Below are 22866 nucleotides of genomic sequence, written 5' to 3'. Positions count from 1 at the left end.
TTGTCTGGCTTCACAAGAACATTCTGCCTGTATTGTGGCGAGTGGTTTTCTTCATGTTTTTCTGAGGTACACTCTATTGTTGAAGCCCAAAGTTACTGTTTTCCAAAGCTTTGAATTTACAGCAACTTTGCCTGTGTCTTCAACATTCAACATTTCAGCGGCATTTTCCAGTATCTGTAGTGTCCTAACAAGTGAGCTGCGTTGGTTTTTATTAGAGTCAGTCTGAACTAGTCTCAGGAGACAGGTTCTGGTAGTATGCCTGGAGGCAGATGGCTTAAGTCCTCAGAGATTTAACTTCTTTCAGTGAGCTACAGTATCTCTCTCCATCTCATGAAAACCATCTCCTTTCCCCAGTCTGATATAACAGTCACTCAAAACCATTTGTCCCTACTGTGCATGCTACAGTTCAGTTATCAGATCGTCAGATAACTTGGCTTGGCTTAACATGTACTTTTTGGAATGAATTAAAAATAACTTTTTCAGTCATAGCAGACGCGTTGATGAGTGAAGTATGAACCGTAGTGATGTACAAACACACAGTATAGATTTGGTCTATATGAAATGGAGTCTATCTGATCTTTTCACAGTCCTAGGATACGCTATGAATAAAGAGTTGAGCAACTAAATGGCCATATTATAAACCTTGGACAAAAGCCAATTCATTTAAACACCTTCTCAAGTCTGGTGGTTCACTTCTGACCTCGCGTCTAGAGAGTTGGCTAAGTGGAATAATATATTACATTTCCTTCAGATCCAGTGACCTTGTCACCCTGCCTCACCAGCTGATTGCTGCTATTCACACCAAACCTCCACAGTATGTCAGAACATTTTTGGTAACGTTTCCTATGAATACCCTCTTCATAATGCATTATCAGCACACGTATGATGCCTTATGAGCTATGCCCAATGCATGATTTAGCTAGCTGTTAATATCTGCTCATATACATCTAGAACTACATTTTATCAGTTAGTTATCATCACAAAGGTCAAATGATCATCACATATGTGGTGATAATGTGACTGATAATGATGGGAATATGTCATGGGCATTAACCCTTTACACTTGTACACGTAGACAGGTTGAAAATGACAGATTTGGGCACTGGTAAGTGCCTAAATTGGAACGTAGTGGTTGTACAGTAGCATGCTATACATGACGTCAGAGCTCTGCGCTTCACAGCGCTGTATGGGTCCTGACTGACAGCCGTTCTGAACTTGAGCACCTCGCGGGACAACAAGTTGCTCCCATCCCTCCCACTTATTGGGCAACTTTTGCAAATGTTTTTATTGTCTGAGTGAGGGAAATGCTGTAAATTGAGAGGACTCAATGTATTTTGAAAGATGAGAAAATGAGGATTATAATAAATACGGCTTTGATGTCATACAAGCAAGCCAAACACCCGTGAGTCCAAATGTGCACTTCACATCTCCATATCATAAAACTCATGTCATATACAGTGTCAACGTTTATGATCTCTATGTGTGATGTACAGTTCCAAGATGACATGATGTCATACCCTGGGTTGATCTGAACAGAATATTTGTTTGTCTATTTTAAAGCTCACGCTCTCATCACTCCTTTCTATGCACACCAAAATGATGATCTGTTTCCCAAAATTGCCTTGTGAAAGCCTTACACTGTAAGTTCCTATTTTAGAACTTAGCAAGTCATGTTGGCAATAGAACAAGCTTCAAGTGAAGCCCACCTGACCCAGACTGTGATTTAAAATGGCTGTTTTTTTAATTGTGTAAACAGCAGCAGTAATTGTGTGATGGCGGGGATGCAGGGGTGTGTACCAAACAAAACAACTACAAGTGTACTTGCTCTAGTTCTTCAACAGCACAGTTAGGAGAGCTCAAAAAAGCATCTTACAGTTGAAGACTCTTCTTTGAGTCATAAAAGTGCATTGAAATGACTTTAGAGGTGTGTGTCCACTTGGAGACACCAGTTAGTCCTCTCTCTCAAACCCTTGTCATTTTTTGTGTTATGTTGCACCGCCCCCACATTTTCCAGGAATATTTTGATCATGTTACTGAATGTATCCACAGTATTTTCAGATTTCGTTATCAACAAATACGGCAAAAAGTACAGTAAATGTAAAATGTACATACAATCAACAGTCTAATGTTTGGATTCAGTCTTGTGTCAGGTGAACTGTTGTGTCCTCAACTTTGGTCTAATAATTTTCCCATAATCTCCAAACTGTTCCTTTTCAATTGCTCTTTCAGTTGCTACCATTCTTATGCATTTCATATTTCTTCTGTAAGAAATATTTCAATGTAGCCCTATCCATATAGGCCAATTCCCACTAGTGTTAATGTATAGATGAAACTATCAACTGAACTAGCGAGGAATATAGCAAAGTCTTTATTTTGTCAGGGGGAATTAACAGACTTTACTTATCCCAATCTGAATTTCTCACCGAATAATTCCCATGGCTTTGTTCTCTAACTGTAAATACTGTATAGTAGCCTGGTTGCCAGTCTCTGTTCAACTATTACATTCCAGACCTTGTAATCTGTGTCATTTGTTTCGCATGACAGAGAGTGGAAAGGAGTGACAGGTAGAGAGACCGGTACACAGGCTAACTGTTTAGTATACCCAGACGAAATCAACATCAAATCCACTAACAGACACTAACAGGACAAACACTTAAGTACAATGCTGCATTACATCTGAATCTTGTTCATTCAGCGTGTCAATGTTTTAATTGTATCTGTCCGTAACTCAAAAAACTATTAAATTAACAAATACATACATTAAATAACTATTTAGCAGCACTGAACACTCAACCAATTTCCTGGCTCATGCACTGACTGTAAGTTGACTAAAGAATGGGTGGAGCGTATTAGATAGGAGACAGCCAGGGGTAGATGGAGATATGTAACGGTGCCACTGTTTGTTGCTACTGCCTAGCCTGCCACCTCAATCTGCCTGCCACCTCAATCTGCCTGCCACCTCAATCTGCCTGCCTTAGCCTCAATCGGCCTGCCTTATCCTCAATCGGTCTTTCTTAGCCTCAATCTGCCTGCCTTAGCCTCAATCGGCCTGCCTTAGCTTCAATCGGCCTGCCTTAGCTTCAATCGGCCTTTCTTAGCCTCAATCGGCCTGCCTTAGCCTCAATCGGCCTGCCTTAGCTTCAATCGGCCGTTCTTAGCCTCAATCGGCCTGCCTTAGCCTCAATCGGCCTGCCTTAGCTTCAATCGGCCTTTCTTAGCCTCAATCGGCCTGCCTTAGCCTCAATCGGCCTCCTTAGCCTCATTCGGCCTTCCTTAGCCTCATTCGGCCTGCCTTAGCCTCAATTGGCCTGCTTTACCCTCAATCTGCCTGCCACCTCAATCTGCCTACCGCCTCAATCTGCCTTCTGCCTCAAATTGCCTGCATTAGCCTCTCTTATCAATGTGATCCATGGGCAGCCCTCCCTCTCTACTTTCCCTCTGCTGGGTTTCATATCAGCTGCTGATGAACCAAATCTGGTGCATTTTTAAGGCACAGGGACAGTGCAATGCAGCAGTAATTGAGCTCTAATTCAGTTGAACTCACAATATCTAATCAGATGGCTCCAAGTTCCCCGGCCAAGGAGGCAACCCCAAGGACACTCGTCCTCCCACCTAATAAAGCAAGGGAATTTACACTCTTTACACTTACAATCCAGCATCCAGCACGAAGAAAGGGCCCAGGGAGCAGCTCAGCTCACAGATCTCCAATAATGGCAGCCTGCCTAGTACAGTATCCACGTTGCAAAGCCCAATCAAATGGTGCACTGCTCCCACAATGCCTCCTCAGTGTTTAACCAGCCACAGTAAAGCTTTCATTGGCGAAACATATCAAATCATTGCACGTTTTGGAATGAAGAAGTAAAGCGAGCGGAGAGTACCTCCTGCCACGGGCTATAAAAACTGCTCTGGTGGGGTAGAGATGCAAAGACACATTTGCAAAGATGACCGTTACTCTAAAAGTAAACTTAGCTCAAAGTTGAACGCAAACAAACAAAGAAGGCATGCAGCCATTTCATTTGAAACACTGGGAATGAACTTGTGTGGGGGTCTTGGTTTCCATTCTCCCTCCCTGGGGTCTGAAGATCAATGGCATATATTTCTACCCCTGAGTCATGACATTGCAACCCAGGGTTTAGATCAGTGTGGGCTAATCAGGTCTTGTGGCATGTAGGAGACCCGTGTTCAAACCCTAGAAGGTCACAGAGGCAGATAACGTGGATCATCATCTAGATGTTGTATCTCTACAGGGCTTTGACACCTATTCTGTACGCTGATAAGATCAGAACAACTTTGTTCTGAACCACAACAGCTCTGCAGTGAAGCAGACGATGACCGATGACTTTGGTGTTTGGGTGGAGAGGAGATAGTTGTGATGGATCACTTCCCATAACAAGAATCATCCTAATCAGGAAATTTGTTCTGCAATAATGTGTTCATAATAAGTTGTGTTCCATACTGAAATGATGTGGTAACCCTTAAAGTATAGATATAATACTCACAGTCTAAATGGCTGTGCCGGATGCCATCCACATCCTCTGCATGAATAAACTGGTAACACCTCTTCCCTACGATGTCCACTGGCATCAGGTCCATGTAGTCGCTAATTCTAGAACAGGGATTTGAAAAGGATTCAGCATATGACGACGGCAAGAGAAGAAGCACCAACGGAAACGGAAAGACAGATTCAAATGGCTCTTAAAACGCAATGTCATTCCAGGTTAACCAGATAGACCATATTCATCCTGATATGTCAGACTAATGCCTCTGACAAAGATACAGTAAGTATTACACACACGTTCAGGGACAAATGGATAGAATGGAACATAGGATGTCTTCCCATTTCACGTGATAAAATGCCTATCACTAAGTATTGAATATAATCTATCCATTATTTTTTTGTTCACCCAAAAGCAACCTGTCTACTATCTGTCTTCCATATTGTGTGGTTATTTCTGATATTTCTAGTCTCCCCAAACACCCTATGAAACTCATGAAAGTAGTCCTGATCAGTTTCCCATTTTATTTTCCAGAAAGGCAGAGGCTATCTCACTGTAAACTGACTTTCCAGATGTGATTTCCCCATACATAGCTGACTGTCTGGCAGACAGCGGTAAAAAGAAAACTATCTCAGTGATCTCAATCCCACAGAGATGAGGACAGGTAGCAAAGAAATACGATGTTCATGATGAGGTGTACAGTATAGAGGCCTATTGCTTTGGCATTACAAACCCTAGCGATTAGAGTGGAACTACCTACACAACTATAAGAGCAACGTAATGCCAAGCGGTGCTGTGGGATTATTTAAGATACTCTTTGAAGAGGTAGGGTTTCAGACCTTTTCAAACGTTACCCACCCATTTCAGTTATGTCTTTCACTGCCATGTGGGGACAGTAAAATACAGTGAAGCCTTACCTATTCTCACAGTAGACAATGTTGAGGTCCATGTGGACCCTGGTGACAAACATCTGGCAGTCTATGCGCACCTCGTTGATGGTGGGGGGGGGGAGGGCGTGGGCTACCACCACCATGCCCATGATCTGAATGGGTACCGACCGACTGTGGGTCAATGCCATTCGGATCCTCAGCCTGCCTGTAACATGGATCACCTATAGGAGGAGGGAGAGAGGGGGAAACACAGAGAAAGAGAGAGATAGAGACACAGAGAGCGATAAAGAGAGAGAGGGATAGAGAAAGAAAGAAAGAATGAGAGAGGAGAGCGAGAGAGCGAGCGAGTGAGAGAGAGAGCAAGGAGAGAGCAAGAGAGAGAGGAGAGTGAGCGAGCGAGTGAGTGAGAGAGAGCGAAAGAGAGCGAGGAGAGAGAGCAAGAGAGAGAGAGGAAGAGAGAGCGAGAGAGAAGGAGAGAGGGAGAGCGAGAGAGAGAGAGAAAGAGAGAGAGAGAGAAAGCGAGAGCGAGAGAGAGAAGGAGAGAGAGACAGAAAAAAGAGAGCGAGAGAGAGAGCAATATAGAGAGAGAAAGGAGAGAGAGGGAGAGAAAGAGAGAGAGAGAAAGAGAGAGAGAGAGAGTTTCAGTCCAAAAGCAGTAATGGAGAATTCCAAACACAAAATAGCGAGGGTGGAGGTGAGGACAAATGTTTTGAAGGTCCTAATTATCGCTAGCTTTAAAGTCTTTGTAGCTCTATTCTGCCCTAGAGGAGGAACTGACTAGATATGCAAACTACACTTTCAGATCCATCCATTTTAATCACTGCCAGGTTAAACCCAGGGGGAATTGTTTTGTAGTCTTTAAACTACTGACACTGGCCTCTCAGTGGCACAGCTCTGAGATTGGTGAGACGCGATTATCATCATTCACACAGACAGTTCCTGCTCCCTAAACTCATTCAAAGCCTCAGACCCTCTCCTGCTCCACCAGGGATAAGCAACCCTCAACAATGGGAACCAGACATTGAATTCCAATTCAGAAGAGAGACACAGAGAAACACAAAAAAATAAAAATAACAGCCCTATTCCAGGCATTGCATTAGAAAGCTAACAGAACAGTGACATGTTACAATGGCCCCGTCAGACAGTCGGCCCAGGAGGAAAATGGTTCTGATGGTGTATGATGTCTCCTTTTCAAAGGGAAACCATCAGTGCTTGTGACATCCTAGAACGCTGTATAGTACATCCAATGGCAAGATTGAACAGTGTTTATTTTAAAGTGAGTATGAGTGAAGACCGGCTAAAACACATAAAACAGAATGCTAGGAGAGGCATTTTGGGTCCGAGGAGTGTAGCCAGTCTAGTGCTTGAAGTCATGCTGCTCTAAGAGAGAGAAGAGGAGGGAGAGTACTTTGCTGTCTTTTTAAAGCTGAAGAGTGCAGTGAGACCTTATTCAAGGTCACCAGGGGAATGACCGTGAAGAATAGGAACAGTTAAAGGTACTCTCAATCGGCTTTCCATCCAGATTATATTCTGTTAGATATGTTCCCATGATTTTGCAGTTACAGTCATTTCTGTCACATGTTAATCATCTACTGTGCAGAATATGTGTTAGATATATTTCCTGTTTTAGATATATTATATATGTGTTACATATGTGATATATATGTCCCTGATATTCTGTAGTGACAGTCATTTCTGTAACATTTTACATCATGTATGTATAATTGAATCATGTAAACAAAGTCTGGTTGATCCACCCAGAATGACTTTGTTGAATGCATATGAGAGTTCCCTACAGTCCTTTAGGTGTTAAACATATCCTATGCAGCAAATCTGCCTCCTCACACTCAGACCTGGGTTCACACACTATTTGAAATCTTTCAAATATTTTTTGCGTTTGCTTAAGCCTGCCTGCAATGCCGGATGGGCAGGGTTTTGCTCTTCTCCAATTATTCTATTTGTTCCAGTGTGCCAGGCAAGCTAAATCAAGCCCAGATTTAGTATTTAAATTATTTTAAATAGTACTTGAACCCAGGTATGGTACAGTATGCTGATCAGCTTCACACATCAGACAGACAATATGCTCTCTATCTTGATCAGACCACAGATTGACAGCAAGGTAGGTGCTGACACACACACGACTGTTGGTTGTTGGTTGTCAGGCTTCAAAAAGACATCACATCAGCACAATGAGACCAGGGCAGAGGAAGACATCACATCAGCACAATGAGACCAGGGCAGAGGAAGACATCACATCAGCACAATGAGACCAGGGCAGAGGAAGACATCACATCAGCACAATGAGACCAGGGCAGAGGAAGACATCACATCAGCACAATGAGACCAGGGCAGAGGAAGACATCACATCAGCACAATGAGACCAGGGCAGAGGAAGACATCACATCAGCACAATGAGACCAGGGCAGAGGAAGACATCACATCAGCACAATGAGACCAGGGCAGAGGAAGACATCACATCAGCACAATGAGACCAGGGCAGAGGAAGACATCACATCAGCACAATGAGACCAGGGCAGAGGAAGACATCACAATGAGACCAGGGCAGAGGAAGACATCTAATGACTGTACTGGCTGGATGGAACAAGGCCATGGTGCTCCAGAGGACAACAGACAATGCAAAATATAATGCACACTGCTCTGCTCCACTCTAACGAATGCAAATGTTTTAAAAACATATACAATTTAAATGATTTCTTCAGAAGGCCAAACCTAGGGGCATCAAAAAAGTTAGTTTGAATAAGACAACTTTTGAAGTGAATGGTAGGCTAGACTGCTACAGGAGTGCAATTGGCCAGAACATTAAATATGCTCAGGCAGTTAAATGCAAACTGACACGTCAAGTGTTCACAACAGCGGCAGTGAGAGGCATTCGAATAGCATTTCTCATCTTAAATACAAGCCAACAAAATAAAGGGATCAATTTTTATAATTCATGGTTCAGCACACAATGAATACACTCTCTCCTTCCACCGGTGAATATAGAAGAGGTATACATAAGAAATAAGATTCATTTGTTCCTGGGGATTCTCTGGAGTGCTTTTGAAATGTGATACAGCACAAATAATAAAGGAGGACCTTTACATGAGTGCATTAAATGAGATGGGAGGGCTGAGATCTGTTAAAACAATATGGGTTTAAAGCTGGAGCTTTGATTTGACCTCCAGAGTGGAGTGGGGATATAAGCAGCCATGATACGCCAACGTCACCGTGTCTCGCGGTCTCGAGTGGAGGAGCAGATCACCGACATGCCAAACAACATTTATCTCTAGTCATAATTAGGACCTTCAAAACATTTGTCCTCACCTCCACCCTCGCTATTTTGTGTTTAAGATTCTCTATTACTGCTTTTGGACTGAAACTCTTTCTCTCTCTCTCTCTCTCTCTCTCTCTCTCTCTCTCTCTCTCTCTCTCTCTCTCTCTCTCTCTCACCTTCTCTCTCACTCTCTCTGTCTCTCTCTCTCTCTCTCTCTCAGACACAGCCTTAGTTCAATATCATAGGCAGCAATTACCTTCCATTTTTTATAATAAATAAATATTTAAATGTATTTTTTCCCCTCACAGTCCAAGACCAATGAAACACAATATAATAAAGAGATTGAAGAGATATATCCAACCCCACGCCACTGCTGTTGGATCCACCCTTGAGAACACAAAGTGCATTAGGGTGTGACGAAGCCAGAATGAGGCCAGAGACACTGACAGAGAGACATAGATGATATGGAGATCTTTGGAGAGCGAGAGGGGCATCAGGATGAGGCTGGGCTCGTCCCTGTGTGTTCTCGCTGCTCAAAGAATCAGCCTTAATCATATCTCTCTGTCCCAAAGCCCCCACAAGCCATACATCGTATCAACTTAATATTGAGCCTGCGTGACTCTTTTTCTATACATACAGTATGTTAACACCGACAGCAAACATGTTTATGTCATGCTGAGTATGATAGTCATGGTAGTTATGGCCATTCTCTCTTTTTCACAACTCAAACTGAAATACAAAATAATATTTACATACTAGAAAAAGCCTGGAATGCAAACTGAATATCACTCTAAAACAATAGTAAAACAGAGCCATATTCAGTTTGGATTCCAGACTAGTTCCTTATGAGAGTCTATAACCCCGCTCTTACTACAGGGCTAGGCCGTAGAATTACATATATAACAACATACGGTGGTGGGGGTGTGAATTCTAGGATCTCTGTGGCTCGGCCACCGTGCCTCTGGGTCTTACCTTATACCCTGAAGACTTGATGTGGACACCTCTCTTGGTCAGTGTGGACTTCATACGGATGAAGAAGGAGCGTTCTAGAATGTTGTCTGGGGGCAGCAGGCTGGGGCTGGTCGACTCCACTGTGGAGGCAAACACGCACGCACACACACACACACACACACACACACACACACACACACACACACACACACACACACACACACACACACACACACACACACACACACACACACACACACACACACACACACACACACACACACACACACACACACACACAATTACTTAACATTACTTGGCCAATAAATCTGTGTGTTTTGTAGTAAAGCCCAGGACAGATGGGGTGATATTAAAAACTCCAGCTGGTAAGACAGGCTAGCTGTAATAACTTTTCATTGAGTTTCTATCATCTCCCAGGTAACCGTCTAATGGAAAAAGCACACCTAAATAAAAACAACACATTACCAGTAAACAATGTTTTAATTACATTATGTTCTGTAATAGCGTACTGTTAGGTCTAACACCATAACTGGTGAAAACATTTTATTGGAAGTTCAGCGGCAGTTTAAAAGTCAACTGCATATTTCTCTTCATTGTAGTGTAGTATTCATTTTCCAAGTACAATATTGCAATTTCATGTAATGGAATACCTATTAAAGTTAACTCAAGTTTATTTTATTTTATACTGTATGCAGAGTTAATCTAATAGTAAACAAAGATATTCAACCTTGCTTCAACAAAGTTCAACAATCTCAAGTCAATTCTAAACATAGATCATCACATTAAAACCCCATAACCAATGAGGTCAGTCAGTCTCTTCAACAGAACATAACAAGGATACCAATTAGGTAAAGGTGAAACTCTTGTCACTCAAGGCTTAATAATCAAATGCATATTCCAAATATTCAACCCATCAGAGGAGATAATATACTGTAGACGTAGACATGCTAGCCCCTCCTGGTCTCCCTGACTGTGTGTGTGATTTGTGTGTTATGACTGACATTTCCCCTTTGCCTGTGGTCATGAAGCTAGAAGCTGTGAGAGGGGTGGCCCTAGCAAAGATTCAACATCTGCTTATCCCACAGAAGGATCTAAGGGGAGTGAATAACAAAGCTGTTCAGGTGGTGACAAAGTGTCTATGCTTAAATACACACACCACACGTGACGTTGTCTTACTGGCTCAAAGAGTAGGGGGTTTAGGTGTCCCGAATATTGAGTGGCTTTACACTGCTTCCAGACTGATTCAACAGTCTGGTAGCAGGAGGAAGGTTCCACTGGACAGGGACACTGAGGACAACTTCCTGGAGAATTGAACACAGACAGACAGACAGACAGACAGACAGACAGACAGACAGACAGACAGACAGACAGACAGACAGACAGACAGACAGACAGACAGACAGACAGACAGACAGACAGACAGACAGACAGACAGACAGACAGACAGGTTTGACGGACAGGCAGAAAGTCTTCCTGAGTGACGATGTGACAGTTAAGGAGTTAGCCAAAGCCTCCCTCCTTCTGGACCTACGGAGGAGGAAGGTTCCACTGGCCAGGGACACTGAGAACAACTTCCTGGGCTTCAGGAGGAAGGCTCGTGCTGCGGGTTTTGAAGTCTGGTCAAACTGTCCGGACCTCAACAACCTGTGCAACTCGACTGGAGTGGAGCTCAGGTGGACACAGACTGATATGGAAACTGAGACAGTGACTGCCTCTGATGCAGTTGTGGCAGATTGTGTTGTTGTTGTGGAGGCTTCTGTCACCATGATGGAACACCTCATCCTACATCCAGGACAGATCTAATCCTACATCCAGGACAGATCCCATCCTACATCCAGGACAGATCCCATCCTACATCCAGGACAACACTCCTTGGTATCAGATGGATGCAGCTACTGCAACACTGGACTGTCCTGAGGCTGCAGGGGAAACTCACTGCTCTGGACTGTGCTGACCACTCTGTCTCCCATTCCATGCACCAGAATGCTGCCGTTGGCGAGGACATTCTCACCTTTACTGTTAAGGCGATGCTGCAAGTTATACCAACAAGTCCATTGCCCATGATGTGAATTGCTGCTGTTCATACAAGGATTTGTACATTGCTAGACATGACCGCCTTTTTGACCTGATCGCCAGTGAGGTGAGACAAGTAATAGGAAGCTGGTTTGATGTTGATGATGATGTGTTTTCCTGTGTGCTAAATACACCAGATATTGTTGTTGTAGGGGGAGGCCAGGGGGAGGTGTTCATTTTGGAAGTGGGCTGCTCATTGGACGGCTACATGGAGCAGGTGTTTGCTGAGAAGCTGCTTCAGTACCAGCCCCTCGTGGCGCTGGGACAGCCTCGGATGGAGGCCGTCTTGGCCACGTTCACAGGCTCGCAGTGCGTGGCCTCCACATTGTGGGCCTGACAAAAACGAAGGCACAGCAATTGGCTAGGTACTGCTTTGTTTCAGCTGTCGTGGGCAGCCAAGCTGTTTGGAGAAGAGGTGCTTTCTGTACCCTTGAGTGCCATGCATACAGGGACCTTAGAAGTGTTTGGATCCTATTTTTGTAAATTTTTGTATTTAAAGTATGTGTGGGTGTGTGTGTGTGTGTGCGTGCGTGTGTGTGTCTCTCCCAGACTGTCTCTGTCCCCTGCTTAGGACAGGACATTAGATATAGGACATTAGATACAGACAGACAGACAGACAGACAGACAGACAGACAGACAGACAGACAGACAGACAGACAGACAGACAGACAGACAGACAGACAGACAGACAGACAGACAGACAGACAGACAGACAGACAGACAGACAGACAGACAGACAGACAGACAGACAGACAGACAGACAGTGATATGACAACGCCCTGCTCACAGGCAACTCAGCCATGGACCAGGCTAGGAGATCACATTGAAATGGGATTACTAAAACAGCACACCTGGAAAATCCATTTTTCTGCTACTCTCCATATAACAAGGCTGCAGTGAGGCTCTGTAGAAGTGGAAACAACATGATCAGTATGGAGGGTGGGGATGGAGCGATGAGGGAGGGGTGACAGCGAGGAGGCTGGTGGGGGCGCGGTGGTGGCGGCTGCTGCTGACGTTATCTTTTTTTTTCTTCTTTACTGAGGAATTAAATGTCATTTAAAATACAAACAGTCCTTTATCACTGGAGAGAAGCCAGAGCCATGTTATATTTAGTCATTTAATTTCTTCTGATTAAATATGAATTACTAACACAGCAGAATACACCAACAGCGGTTTAATACACTGCATAAGCAGCAGAAGCAGTAGCAGCTCTAAGAGTTTAATTTGCCTCTCTAATCCAATCACATCAACCTTATTTCTCTTATCACAGATTCCCATTTTGAATTAAATGAGCTCATTAGTTTTAATCAAAGGCAGAGAGATCAAAACATACACTTAAATGCTATAGATCAGAGCTGCCAGTCAGCTGTAGAGTTCTATTTTACTAAAACACAAGATCAGAGCTTCTTAGAACTGAGCATTTTTATTAGGGAAGGCACGAGCCAACCAACCGCCTGGCCTTAAAAGCACAGGAATCTAGTTTCACCCTACTGACGTCTAACTAAAGCAACCAATCAGGTTCATTTGTGGTGTGTTTCACCACCAGTGGGCTTCTGTTAGTTAGCGGTTATGATGTGAATGTGAATTATAGACTGGGCAATTTACGAGTCAGAGACGTCGGACGCCATTGCAATACTTTCTTCATGAAACTAATGCTAATATGAGCTCTGTTGGAGCATTACTCTGGGTATTAGAGTGCGGAGTGGGAGAATTATCAGGGATACCTTGTGTTCTTTATAGGGGATAGAGTGCCATTTGGGACACAGAGACCAATGAACGGTTGATACACCGCATAGGAGAATAATGATATACAGTATGTATCTGTTATAGGGTTATAATACATGTAAAAACTATAGAGCGATTACCACCTAACAGTGTGGTTAGGCTTCCCACAGTATTGCGATCTATGCATGTTTATGTTGATAGTACAAAGAGGGCAAGGCCTACAGCGTGAGAGGAAGTGAATGAAGCCAACCTCATTTAAATGTAGAGTACCAGTCAAACCAAACATCAAGTGCCAGGGCACTTTGGAGTGAAATGTGAAACTAGAAACGTCAAGCCCTGGATCTCATAGAAAAATGACACCTTTTAGAATAATTCTTTAAAAGAAAAATGAATAAACATTTGTGAGCATTATTTATGGTTTGGCAGGGGTCTGCCGGTCTCGATTAATGAGCCCTCTCTGTGTGTAAGTGATGAGATTTTAAAAGTATTACTTTCTGTGCTGTGATGGTGAGTGTTGACCATCATCATTTAGCCCCCCGTCGCCCCACTCCCCCCCCTGACAACCCCCGTCACCATCACCAAACCATTTCTACACATCAGGGACAACTCAGAGGAGGAAGCTCCTACAAAGCAGGACACTGCTACAAGCTACATGCTAATATGACTTATAGGCCTAAGTGAGGCTCCCCTACTCCACTTGCTAATATTCCTAATACATTTATATAAATATTAGTACCAATTCAAAGAGTCAAGCGTTTAACGTACAGATAAATCAAGATAAAGTGTATGGCCCATGGCTCAGCGTGTCTGTTCTCCATCTCCAGACACTGGGAGGTCCTTGTCTGGCCCTGCTCTGATGAACGAGTGCGTCTCTGTACATTAGTAATGATAGATAATGCACCAGTCCCTGTACTAATTGGAAGGCACTGCTGGCTGGCTCCATATTGATAGGTAGAGGGTGATTTTTAAATACAGCTTGCCTGTCTGTGTGGGAGAGATAGTATGTGTGTGTGTGTGTGTGTGTGTGTGTGTGTGTGTGTGTGTGTGTGTGTGTGTGTGTGTGTGTGTGTGTGTGTGTGTGTGTGTGTGTGTGTGTGTGTGTATATAAGTGTGAGTGGGATGTGAAACATACAGAGAGGGACTTGTATTGCATTGGCAGCTTTAATAATTACAGGGTGACAGGAGAAATGGCGTCAGGCACTGTCACGTGTGCATGTCTCCCCTCATCTTGTCCCAGTCTCTCTGTAGCCTACACTCCCAGGAGATACTATAAATTACTTAAAAACATACATATAAACCATATATCATTTCAGGCAGAGTGAAAATAAAATAAATAATAAATAAATAATAACGTAATCATTTCAAAATTTTGTATGGCAAATTCAACAAGATATCAACTAATAATTGGGGGAGGGTGACAGTGGAGAATATAATTATTTGTTGTTGAATCATGGTCAAAATCATGCTTAAAAGAATAGTGTGAGTCAGATGAATTCATGGATACTATGTGTGCAGTTTGAAGGAAGTTGTAGGTAGTTTTACAAACCACTGCTAACTAATGTTAATGCAATGACTAGAGGTTTACAGCTACAGCTGGCATGGGCTTACTTGCCAAAATATTGCACTATCCCTTTAAACGGTGGCCAATAGATGCCATTCATCATCATTTAATGCCACAGAGACAGATAGTGGAATGTAACATGTAAGAAGAAAAAAAAAGTATAGAATGCACTCATTATTGTAAGTCACTCTGGATAAGAGCGTCTGCTAAATGAGAAAAAAATTAAAAAATGTAAAAAAGAAAGAATAATATGTATCATACGTGTTGTAGAGCTGTGCTCTCCCTACAGCACCCCCTGAGACCGTTCAATAGGCACCTCTTAGCTTCTAATACAATATTACAATAATATATTACCTGAGACCGTTCAATAGGCACCTCTTAGCTTCTAATACAATATTACAATAATATATTACCTGAGACCGTTCAATAGGCACCTCTTAGCTTCTAATACAATATTACAATAATATATTACCTGAGACCGTTCAATAGGCACCTCTTAGCTTCTAATACAATATTACAATAATATATTACCTGAGACCGTTCAATAGGGACCTCTTAGCTTCTAATACAATATTACAATAATATATTACCTGAGACCGTTCAATAGGCACCTCTTAGCTTCTAATACAATATTACAATAATATATTACCTGAGACCGTTCAATAGGCACCTCTTAGCTTCTAATACAATATTACAATAATATATTATCTGAGACCGTTCAATAGGCACCTCTTAGCTTCTAATACAATATTACAATAATATATTACCTGAGACCGTTCAATAGGCACCTCTTAGCTTCTAATACAATATTACAATAATATATTACCTGAGACCGTTCAATAGGCACCTCTTAGCTTCTAATACAATATTACAATAATATATTACCTGAGACCGTTCAATAGGCACCTCTTAGCTTCTAATACAATATTACAATAATATATTACCTGAGACCGTTCAATAGGCACCTCTTAGCTTCTAATACAATATTACAATAATATATTATCTGCGTTTCCATGAAAATCTATTTCGCTCTCCATCATTGTGTGTGGCAGGCCACTTTGCTGATTTCACAATTCTTCTGTAAAGATAAATTAAGGTAAATAGAACCAAATATGTTGAAATATTCTTTTTTCTAAACCAAATGATTAAGTTAATTGATGATTAAAAAAAATCTCAATATGGACCACCTTTAATATAGTTAAATTAAGTGGTCATATACCTTGGTTGAAAACACAACATTATTTTTTTAATCTAAAAATAGGAGAGCATACAAAACAATAATTTTGTACCAGAACAATACTTTTGTACCAGAGTGATTTCTATATGATATACCCTGAATAATATACACTGAAGTACCACAACATGACTAAACCAGGAACAAGGAAAAATCCTTTAATATAGTGGCCTGTTTGAAAACTAAACTTCCAATGGTTTTCCCTAAAACATTCTCCAAACCCTCCTCTCTGTAGTGTCAATGTGACACCAACAGCATGACCAAATATGAGTATAAATACACTCATAAAGGGTATACTCAGAAATATATCCTTTATATACTGGCCTGTTTGTATTTTCTTACAAAACTAAACTTCCAATGGTTTTCCCTAAAACATTCTCTAACCCTACTCTCTGTTTAAGAGATGACATATGTATCTAAGCTGGAGACACACCTGAGTCAGTAGTCAGCATGTCAGCAGTCAGCATGTCAGCAGTCAGCATGTCAGCAGTCAGCATGTCTGCATGTCAGCAGTCAGCATGCCAGCAGTCAGCAGTCAGCATGTCAGCAGTCAGCATGTCAGCAGTCAGCAGTCAGCATGTCAGCAGTCAGCATGTCAACATGTCAGCAGTCAGCAGTCAGCATGTCAGCAGTCAGCATGTCAGCAGTCAGCAGTCAGCATGTCAGCAGTCAGCATGTCAGCAGTCAGCATGTCAACACTCAGCATGTCAGCAGTCAGCATGTCAGCAGTCAGCATGTCAGCAGTCAGCATGTCAGCAGTCAGCAGTCAGCATGTCAGCAGTCAGCATGTCAGCAGTCAGCATGTCTGCATGTCAGCAGTCAGCATGCCAGCAGTCAGCAGTCAGCATGTCAGCAGTCAGCATGTCAGCAGTCAGCAGTCAGCATGTCAGCATGTCAACATGTCAGCAGTCAGCAGTCAGCATGTCAGCAGTCAGCATGTCAGCAGTCAGCAGTCAGCATGTCAGCAGTCAGCATGTCAGCAGTCAGCATGTCAACACTCAGCATGTCAGCAGTCAGCATGTCAGCAGTCAGCATGTCAGCAGTCAGCATGTCAGCAGTCAGCAGTCAGCATGTCAGCAGTCAGCATGTCAGCAGTCAGCATGTCAGCATGTTAACACTCAGCATGTCAGCAGTCAGCATGTCAGCAGTCAGCATGTCAGCAGTCAGCATGTCAGCAGTCAGCATGTCAGCAGTCAGCAGTCAGCATGTCAGCATATCAGCATTTCAGCAGTCAGCAGTCAGCATGTCAGCAGTCAGCATGTCAGCAGTCAGCATGTCAGCATGTTAACACTCAGCATGTCAGCAGTCAGCAGTCAGCATGTCAGCAGTCAGCATGTCAGCAGTCAGCATGTCAGCAGTCAGCAGTCAGCATGTCAGCAGTCAGCATGTCAGCAGTCAGCATGTCAGCATGTTAACACTCAGCATGTCAGCAGTCAGCATGTCAGCAGTCAGCATGTCAGCAGTCAGCAGTCAGCATGTCAGCATATCAGCAGTCAGCATTTCAGCAGTCAGCAGTCAGCATGTCAGCAGTCAGCATGTCAGCAGTCAGCATGTCAGCATGTTAACACTCAGCATGTCAGCAGTCAGCAGTCAGCATGTCAGCAGTCAGCATGTCAGCAGTCAGCATGTCAGCAGTCAGCATGTCAGCAGTCAGCAGTCAGCAGTCAGCATGTCAGCATGTCAGCACTCAGCATGTCAGCAGTCAGCATGTCAGCAGTCAGCATGTCAGCATATCAGCAGTCAGCATGTCAGCAGTCAGCAGTCAGCATGTCAGCAGTCAGCATGTCAGCAGTCAGCATGTCAGCATGTTAACACTCAGCATGTCAGCAGTCAGCAGTCAGCAGTCAGCATGTCAGCAGTCAGCATGTCAGCAGTCAGCATGTCAGCAGTCAGCATGTCAGCAGTCAGTAGTCAGCATGTCAGCACTCAGCATGTCAGCAGTCAGCAAGTCAGCAGTCAGCATGTCAGCAGTCAGCAGTCAGCATGTCAGCATGTCAGCAGTCAGCATGTCAGCAGTCAGCATGTCAGCACTCAGCAGTCAGCATGTCAGCATGTCAGCAGTCAGCATGTCAGCATGTCAGCAGTCAGCACTCAGCATGTCAGCACTCAGCATGTCAGCAGTCAGCAGTCAGCATGTCAGCAGTCAGCAGTCAGCATGTCAGCAGTCAGCAGTCAGCAGTCAGCATGTCAGCAGTCAGCATGTCAGCAGTCAGCATGTCAGCACTCAGCATGTCAGCAGTCAGCAGTCAGCATGTCAGCACTCAGCATGTCAGCAGTCAGCACTCAGCATGTCAGCAGTCAGCATGTCAGCATGTCAGCAGTCAGCATGTCAGCAGTCAGCACTCAGCATGTCAGCACTCAGCATGTCAGCAGTGAGCAGTCAGCATGTCAGCAGTCAGCATGTCAGCATGTTAACACTCAGCATGTCAGCATGTCAGCAGTCAGCATGTCAGCAGTCAGCATGTCAGCAGTCAGCAGTCAGCAGTCAGCATGTCAGCAGTCAGCATGTCAGCAGTCAGCATGTCAGCAGTCAGCATGTCAGCACTCAGCATGTCAGCATGTCAGCAGTCAGCATGTCAGCAGTCAGCATGTCAGCAGTCAGCATGTCAGCATGTCAGCAGTCAGCAGTCAGCATGTCAGCAGTCAGCAGTCAGCATGTCAGCAGTCAGCATGTCAGCAGTCAGCATGTCAGCATGTCAGCAGTCAGCATGTCAGCATGTCAGCAGTCAGCATGTCAGCAGTCAGCATGTCAGCAGTCAGCATGTCAGCAGTCAGCAGTCAGCATGTCAGCAGTCAGCATGTCAGCAGTCAGCATGTCAGCAGTCAGCAGTCAGCATGTCAGCAGTCAGCATGTCAGCATGTCAGCAGTCAGCAGTCAGCATGTCAGCAGTCAGCATGTCAGCAGTCAGCAGTCAACATGTCAGCATATCAGCATTTCAGCAGTCAGCAGTCAGCATGTCAGCAGTCAGCATGTCAGCAGTCAGCATGTCAGCATGTTAACACTCAGCATGTCAGCAGTCAGCAGTCAGCATGTCAGCAGTCAGCATGTCAGCAGTCAGCATGTCAGCAGTCAGCAGTCAGCATGTCAGCAGTCAGCATGTCAGCAGTCAGCATGTCAGCATGTTAACACTCAGCATGTCAGCAGTCAGCATGTCAGCAGTCAGCATGTCAGCAGTCAGCAGTCAGCATGTCAGCATATCAGCAGTCAGCATTTCAGCAGTCAGCAGTCAGCATGTCAGCAGTCAGCATGTCAGCAGTCAGCATGTCAGCATGTTAACACTCAGCATGTCAGCAGTCAGCAGTCAGCATGTCAGCATGTCAGCAGTCAGCATGTCAGCAGTCAGCAGTCAGCATGTCAGCAGTCAGCATGTCAGCAGTCAGCATGTCAGCAGTCAGCATGTCAGCATGTCAGCACTCAGCATGTCAGCAGTCAGCATGTCAGCAGTCAGCAGTCAGCATGTCAGCATATCAGCAGTCAGCATGTCAGCAGTCAGCAGTCAGCATGTCAGCAGTCAGCATGTCAGCAGTCAGCATGTCAGCATGTTAACACTCAGCATGTCAGCAGTCAACAGTCAGCATGTCAGCAGTCAGCATGTCAGCAGTCAGCAGTCAGCATGTCAGCAGTCAGCAGTCAGCATGTCAGCAGTCAGTAGTCAGCATGTCAGCACTCAGCATGTCAGCATGTCAGCAGTCAGCATGTCAGCAGTCAGCAGTCAGCATGTCAGCATGTCAGCAGTCAGCATGTCAGCAGTCAGCAGTCAGCATGTCAGCAGTCAGCATGTCAGCAGTCAGCATGTCAGCACTCAGCATGTCAGCAGTCAGCAGTCAGCATGTCAGCACTCAGCATGTCAGCAGTCAGCACTCAGCATGTCAGCAGTCAGCATGTCAGCATGTCAGCAGTCAGCATGTCAGCAGTCAGCACTCAGCATGTCAGCACTCAGCATGTCAGCAGTCAGCAGTCAGCATGTCAGCAGTCAGCATGTCAGCATGTTAACACTCAGCATGTCAGCATGTCAGCAGTCAGCATGTCAGCAGTCAGCAGTCAGCAGTCAGCATGTCAGCAGTCAGCAGTCAGCATGTCAGCATGTCAGCAGTCAGCATGTCAGCAGTCAGCATGTCAGCATGTCAGCAGTCAGCATGTCAGCAGTCAGCAGTCAGCAGTCAGCATGTCAGCAGTCAGCAGTCAGCATGTCAGCAGTCAGCAGTCAGCATGTCAGCATGTCAGCAGTCAGCAGTCAGCATGTCAGCAGTCAGCATGTCAGCATGTCAGCATGTCAGCAGTCAGCATGTCAGCAGTCAGCAGTCAGCATGTCAGCATGTCAGCAGTCAGCAAGTCAGCAGTCAGCAGTCAGCATGTCAGCAGTCAGCATGTCAGCAGTCAGCATGTCAGCAGTCAGCATGTCAGCAGTCAGCAGTCAGCATGTCAGCACTCAGCACGTCAGCAGTCAGCACGTCAGCAGTCAGCATGTCAGCAGTCAGCAGTCAGCATGTCAGCAGTCAGCAAGTCAGCAGTCAGCATGTCAGCAGTCAGCATGTCAGCAGTCAGCATGTCAGCATGTCAACAGTCAGCATGTCAGCATGTCAGCAGTCAGCATGTCAGCATGTCAGCAGTCAGCATGTCAGCAGTCAGCAGTCAGCATGTCAGCACATGTCAGCAGTCAGCAAGTCAGCAGTCAGCATGTCAGCAGTCAGCATGTCAGCAGTCAGCATGTCAGCAGTCAGCAGTCAGCAGTCAGCATGTCAGCAGTCAGCAGTCAGCATGTCAGCAGTCAGCATGTCAGCAGTCAGCATGTCAGCAGTCAGCAAGTCAGCAGTCAGCATGTCAGCAGTCAGCATGTCAGCAGTCAGCATGTCAGCAGTCAGCAGTCAGCAGTCAGCAGTCAGCATGTCAGCAGTCAGCAGTCAGCAGTCAGCATGTCAGCAGTCAGCATGTCAGCACGCAGCACTCAGCATGTCAGCAGTCAGCATGTCAGCATGTCAGCAGTCAGCAGTCAGCAAGTCAGCAGTCAGCATGTCAGCAGTCAGCATGTCAGCAGTCAGCATGTCAGCAGTCAGCAGTCAGCATGTCAGCAGTCAGCAGTCAGCAAGTCAGCAGTCAGCATGTCAGCATGTCAGCACTCAGCATACCAGAAGTCAGCAGTCAGCATGTCAGCAGTCAGCAGTCAGCATGTCAGCATGTCAGCAGTCAGCATGTCAGCATGTCAGCCGTCAGCATGTCAGCAGTCAGCAGTCAGCATGTCAGCAGTCAGCAGTCAGCATGTCAGCAGTCAGCATGTCAGCAGTCAGCATGTCAGCATGTCAGCACTCAGCATACCAGAAGTCAGCAGTCAGCATGTCAGCAGTCAGCAGTCAGCATGTCAGCAGTCAGCATGTCAGCACTCAGCATACCAGAAGTCAGCAGTCAGCAGTCAGCATGTCAGCAGTCAGCATGTCAGCAGTCAGCAGTCAGCATGTCAGCAGTCAGCAGTCAGCATGTCAGCAGTCAGCATGTCAGCAGTCAGCATGTCAGCAGTCAGCATGTCAGCACTCAGCATGTCAGCAGTCAGCAGTCAGCATGTCAGCAGTCAGCATACCAGAAGTCAGCAGTCAGCATGTCAGCAGTCAGCATGTCAGCAGTCAGCATGTCAGCAGTCAGCATGTCAGCATGTCAGCACTCAGCATACCAGAAGTCAGCAGTCAGCAGTCAGCATGTCAGCAGTCAGCAGTCAGCATGTCAGCATGTCAGCAGTCAGCAGTCAGCATGTCAGCAGTCAGCATGTCAGCAGTCAGCAGTCAGCATGTCAGCAGTCAGCATGTCAGCAGTCAGCTGTCAGCATGTCAGCAGTCAGCATGTCAGCAGTCAGCATGTCAGCATGTCAGCATGTCAGCAGTCAGCATGTCAGCAGTCAGCATACCAGAAGTCAGCATGTCAGCAGTCAGCATGTCAGCACTCAGCATACCAGAAGTCAGCATGTCAGCAGTCAGCATGTCAGCAGTCAGCATGTCAACAGTCAGCATGTCAGCACTCAGCATACCAGAAGTCAGCAGTCAGCATGTCAACATATCAGCATGTCAGCAGTCAGCATGTCACCATACCAGAAGTCAGCAGTCAGCAGTCAGCATTTCAACAGTCAGCATGTCAGCACTCAGCATACCAGAAGTCAGCATGTCAGCAGTCAGCATGTCAGCAGTCAGCAGTCAGCATGTCAACATGTCAGCAGTCAGAAGTCAGCATGTCAGCAGTCAACATGTCAGCAGTCAGCATGTTAGCAGTCAGCCTGTCAGCATGTCAGCAGTCAGCATGTCAGCAGTCAGCAGTCAGCATGTCAGCATGTCAGCAGTCAGCATGTCAGCAGTCAGCATACCAGAAGTCAGCAGTCAGCATGTCAGCAGTCAGCATGTCAGCAGTCAGCAGTCAGCATGTCAGCAGTCAGCATGTCAGCATGTCAGCACTCAGCATACCAGAAGTCAGCAGTCAGCAGTCAGCATGTCAGCAGTCAGCAGTCAGCATGTCAGCAGTCAGCATGTCAGCAGTCAGCAGTCAGCATGTCAGCAGTCAGCATGTCAGCAGTAAGCAGTCAGCATGTCAGCAGTCAGCATGTCAGCAGTCAGCTGTCAGCATGTCAGCAGTCAGCATGTCAGCAGTCAGCATGTCAGCATGT

General features: G+C 45.1%; 1 protein-coding gene across 2 annotated transcripts in view; it reads right to left on the bottom strand.

The window, feature by feature from the left end:
* LOC106611225 (neuronal PAS domain-containing protein 3) overlaps positions 1-22866 on the bottom strand; it is a 478408-nt gene that overhangs the window by 16499 nt on the left and 439043 nt on the right. For both annotated transcript variants that reach the window (XM_014211204.2, XM_014211210.2), the window contains 3 exons: positions 9633-9751; positions 5414-5607; positions 4500-4606 (listed from right to left, as the gene is read on the bottom strand). In XM_014211204.2, the coding sequence (XP_014066679.2) occupies positions 4500-4606; positions 5414-5607; positions 9633-9751 (420 nt within the window). The remainder of the gene's footprint in view (positions 1-4499; positions 4607-5413; positions 5608-9632; positions 9752-22866) is intronic.

The sequence above is a fragment of the Salmo salar genome, chromosome ssa09, assembly GCF_905237065.1.
Source record: "Salmo salar chromosome ssa09, Ssal_v3.1, whole genome shotgun sequence".
In the NCBI taxonomy this organism is placed as follows: Eukaryota; Metazoa; Chordata; class Actinopteri; order Salmoniformes; family Salmonidae; genus Salmo; species Salmo salar.
This window is presented reverse-complemented; position numbering and strand designations above follow the sequence as displayed.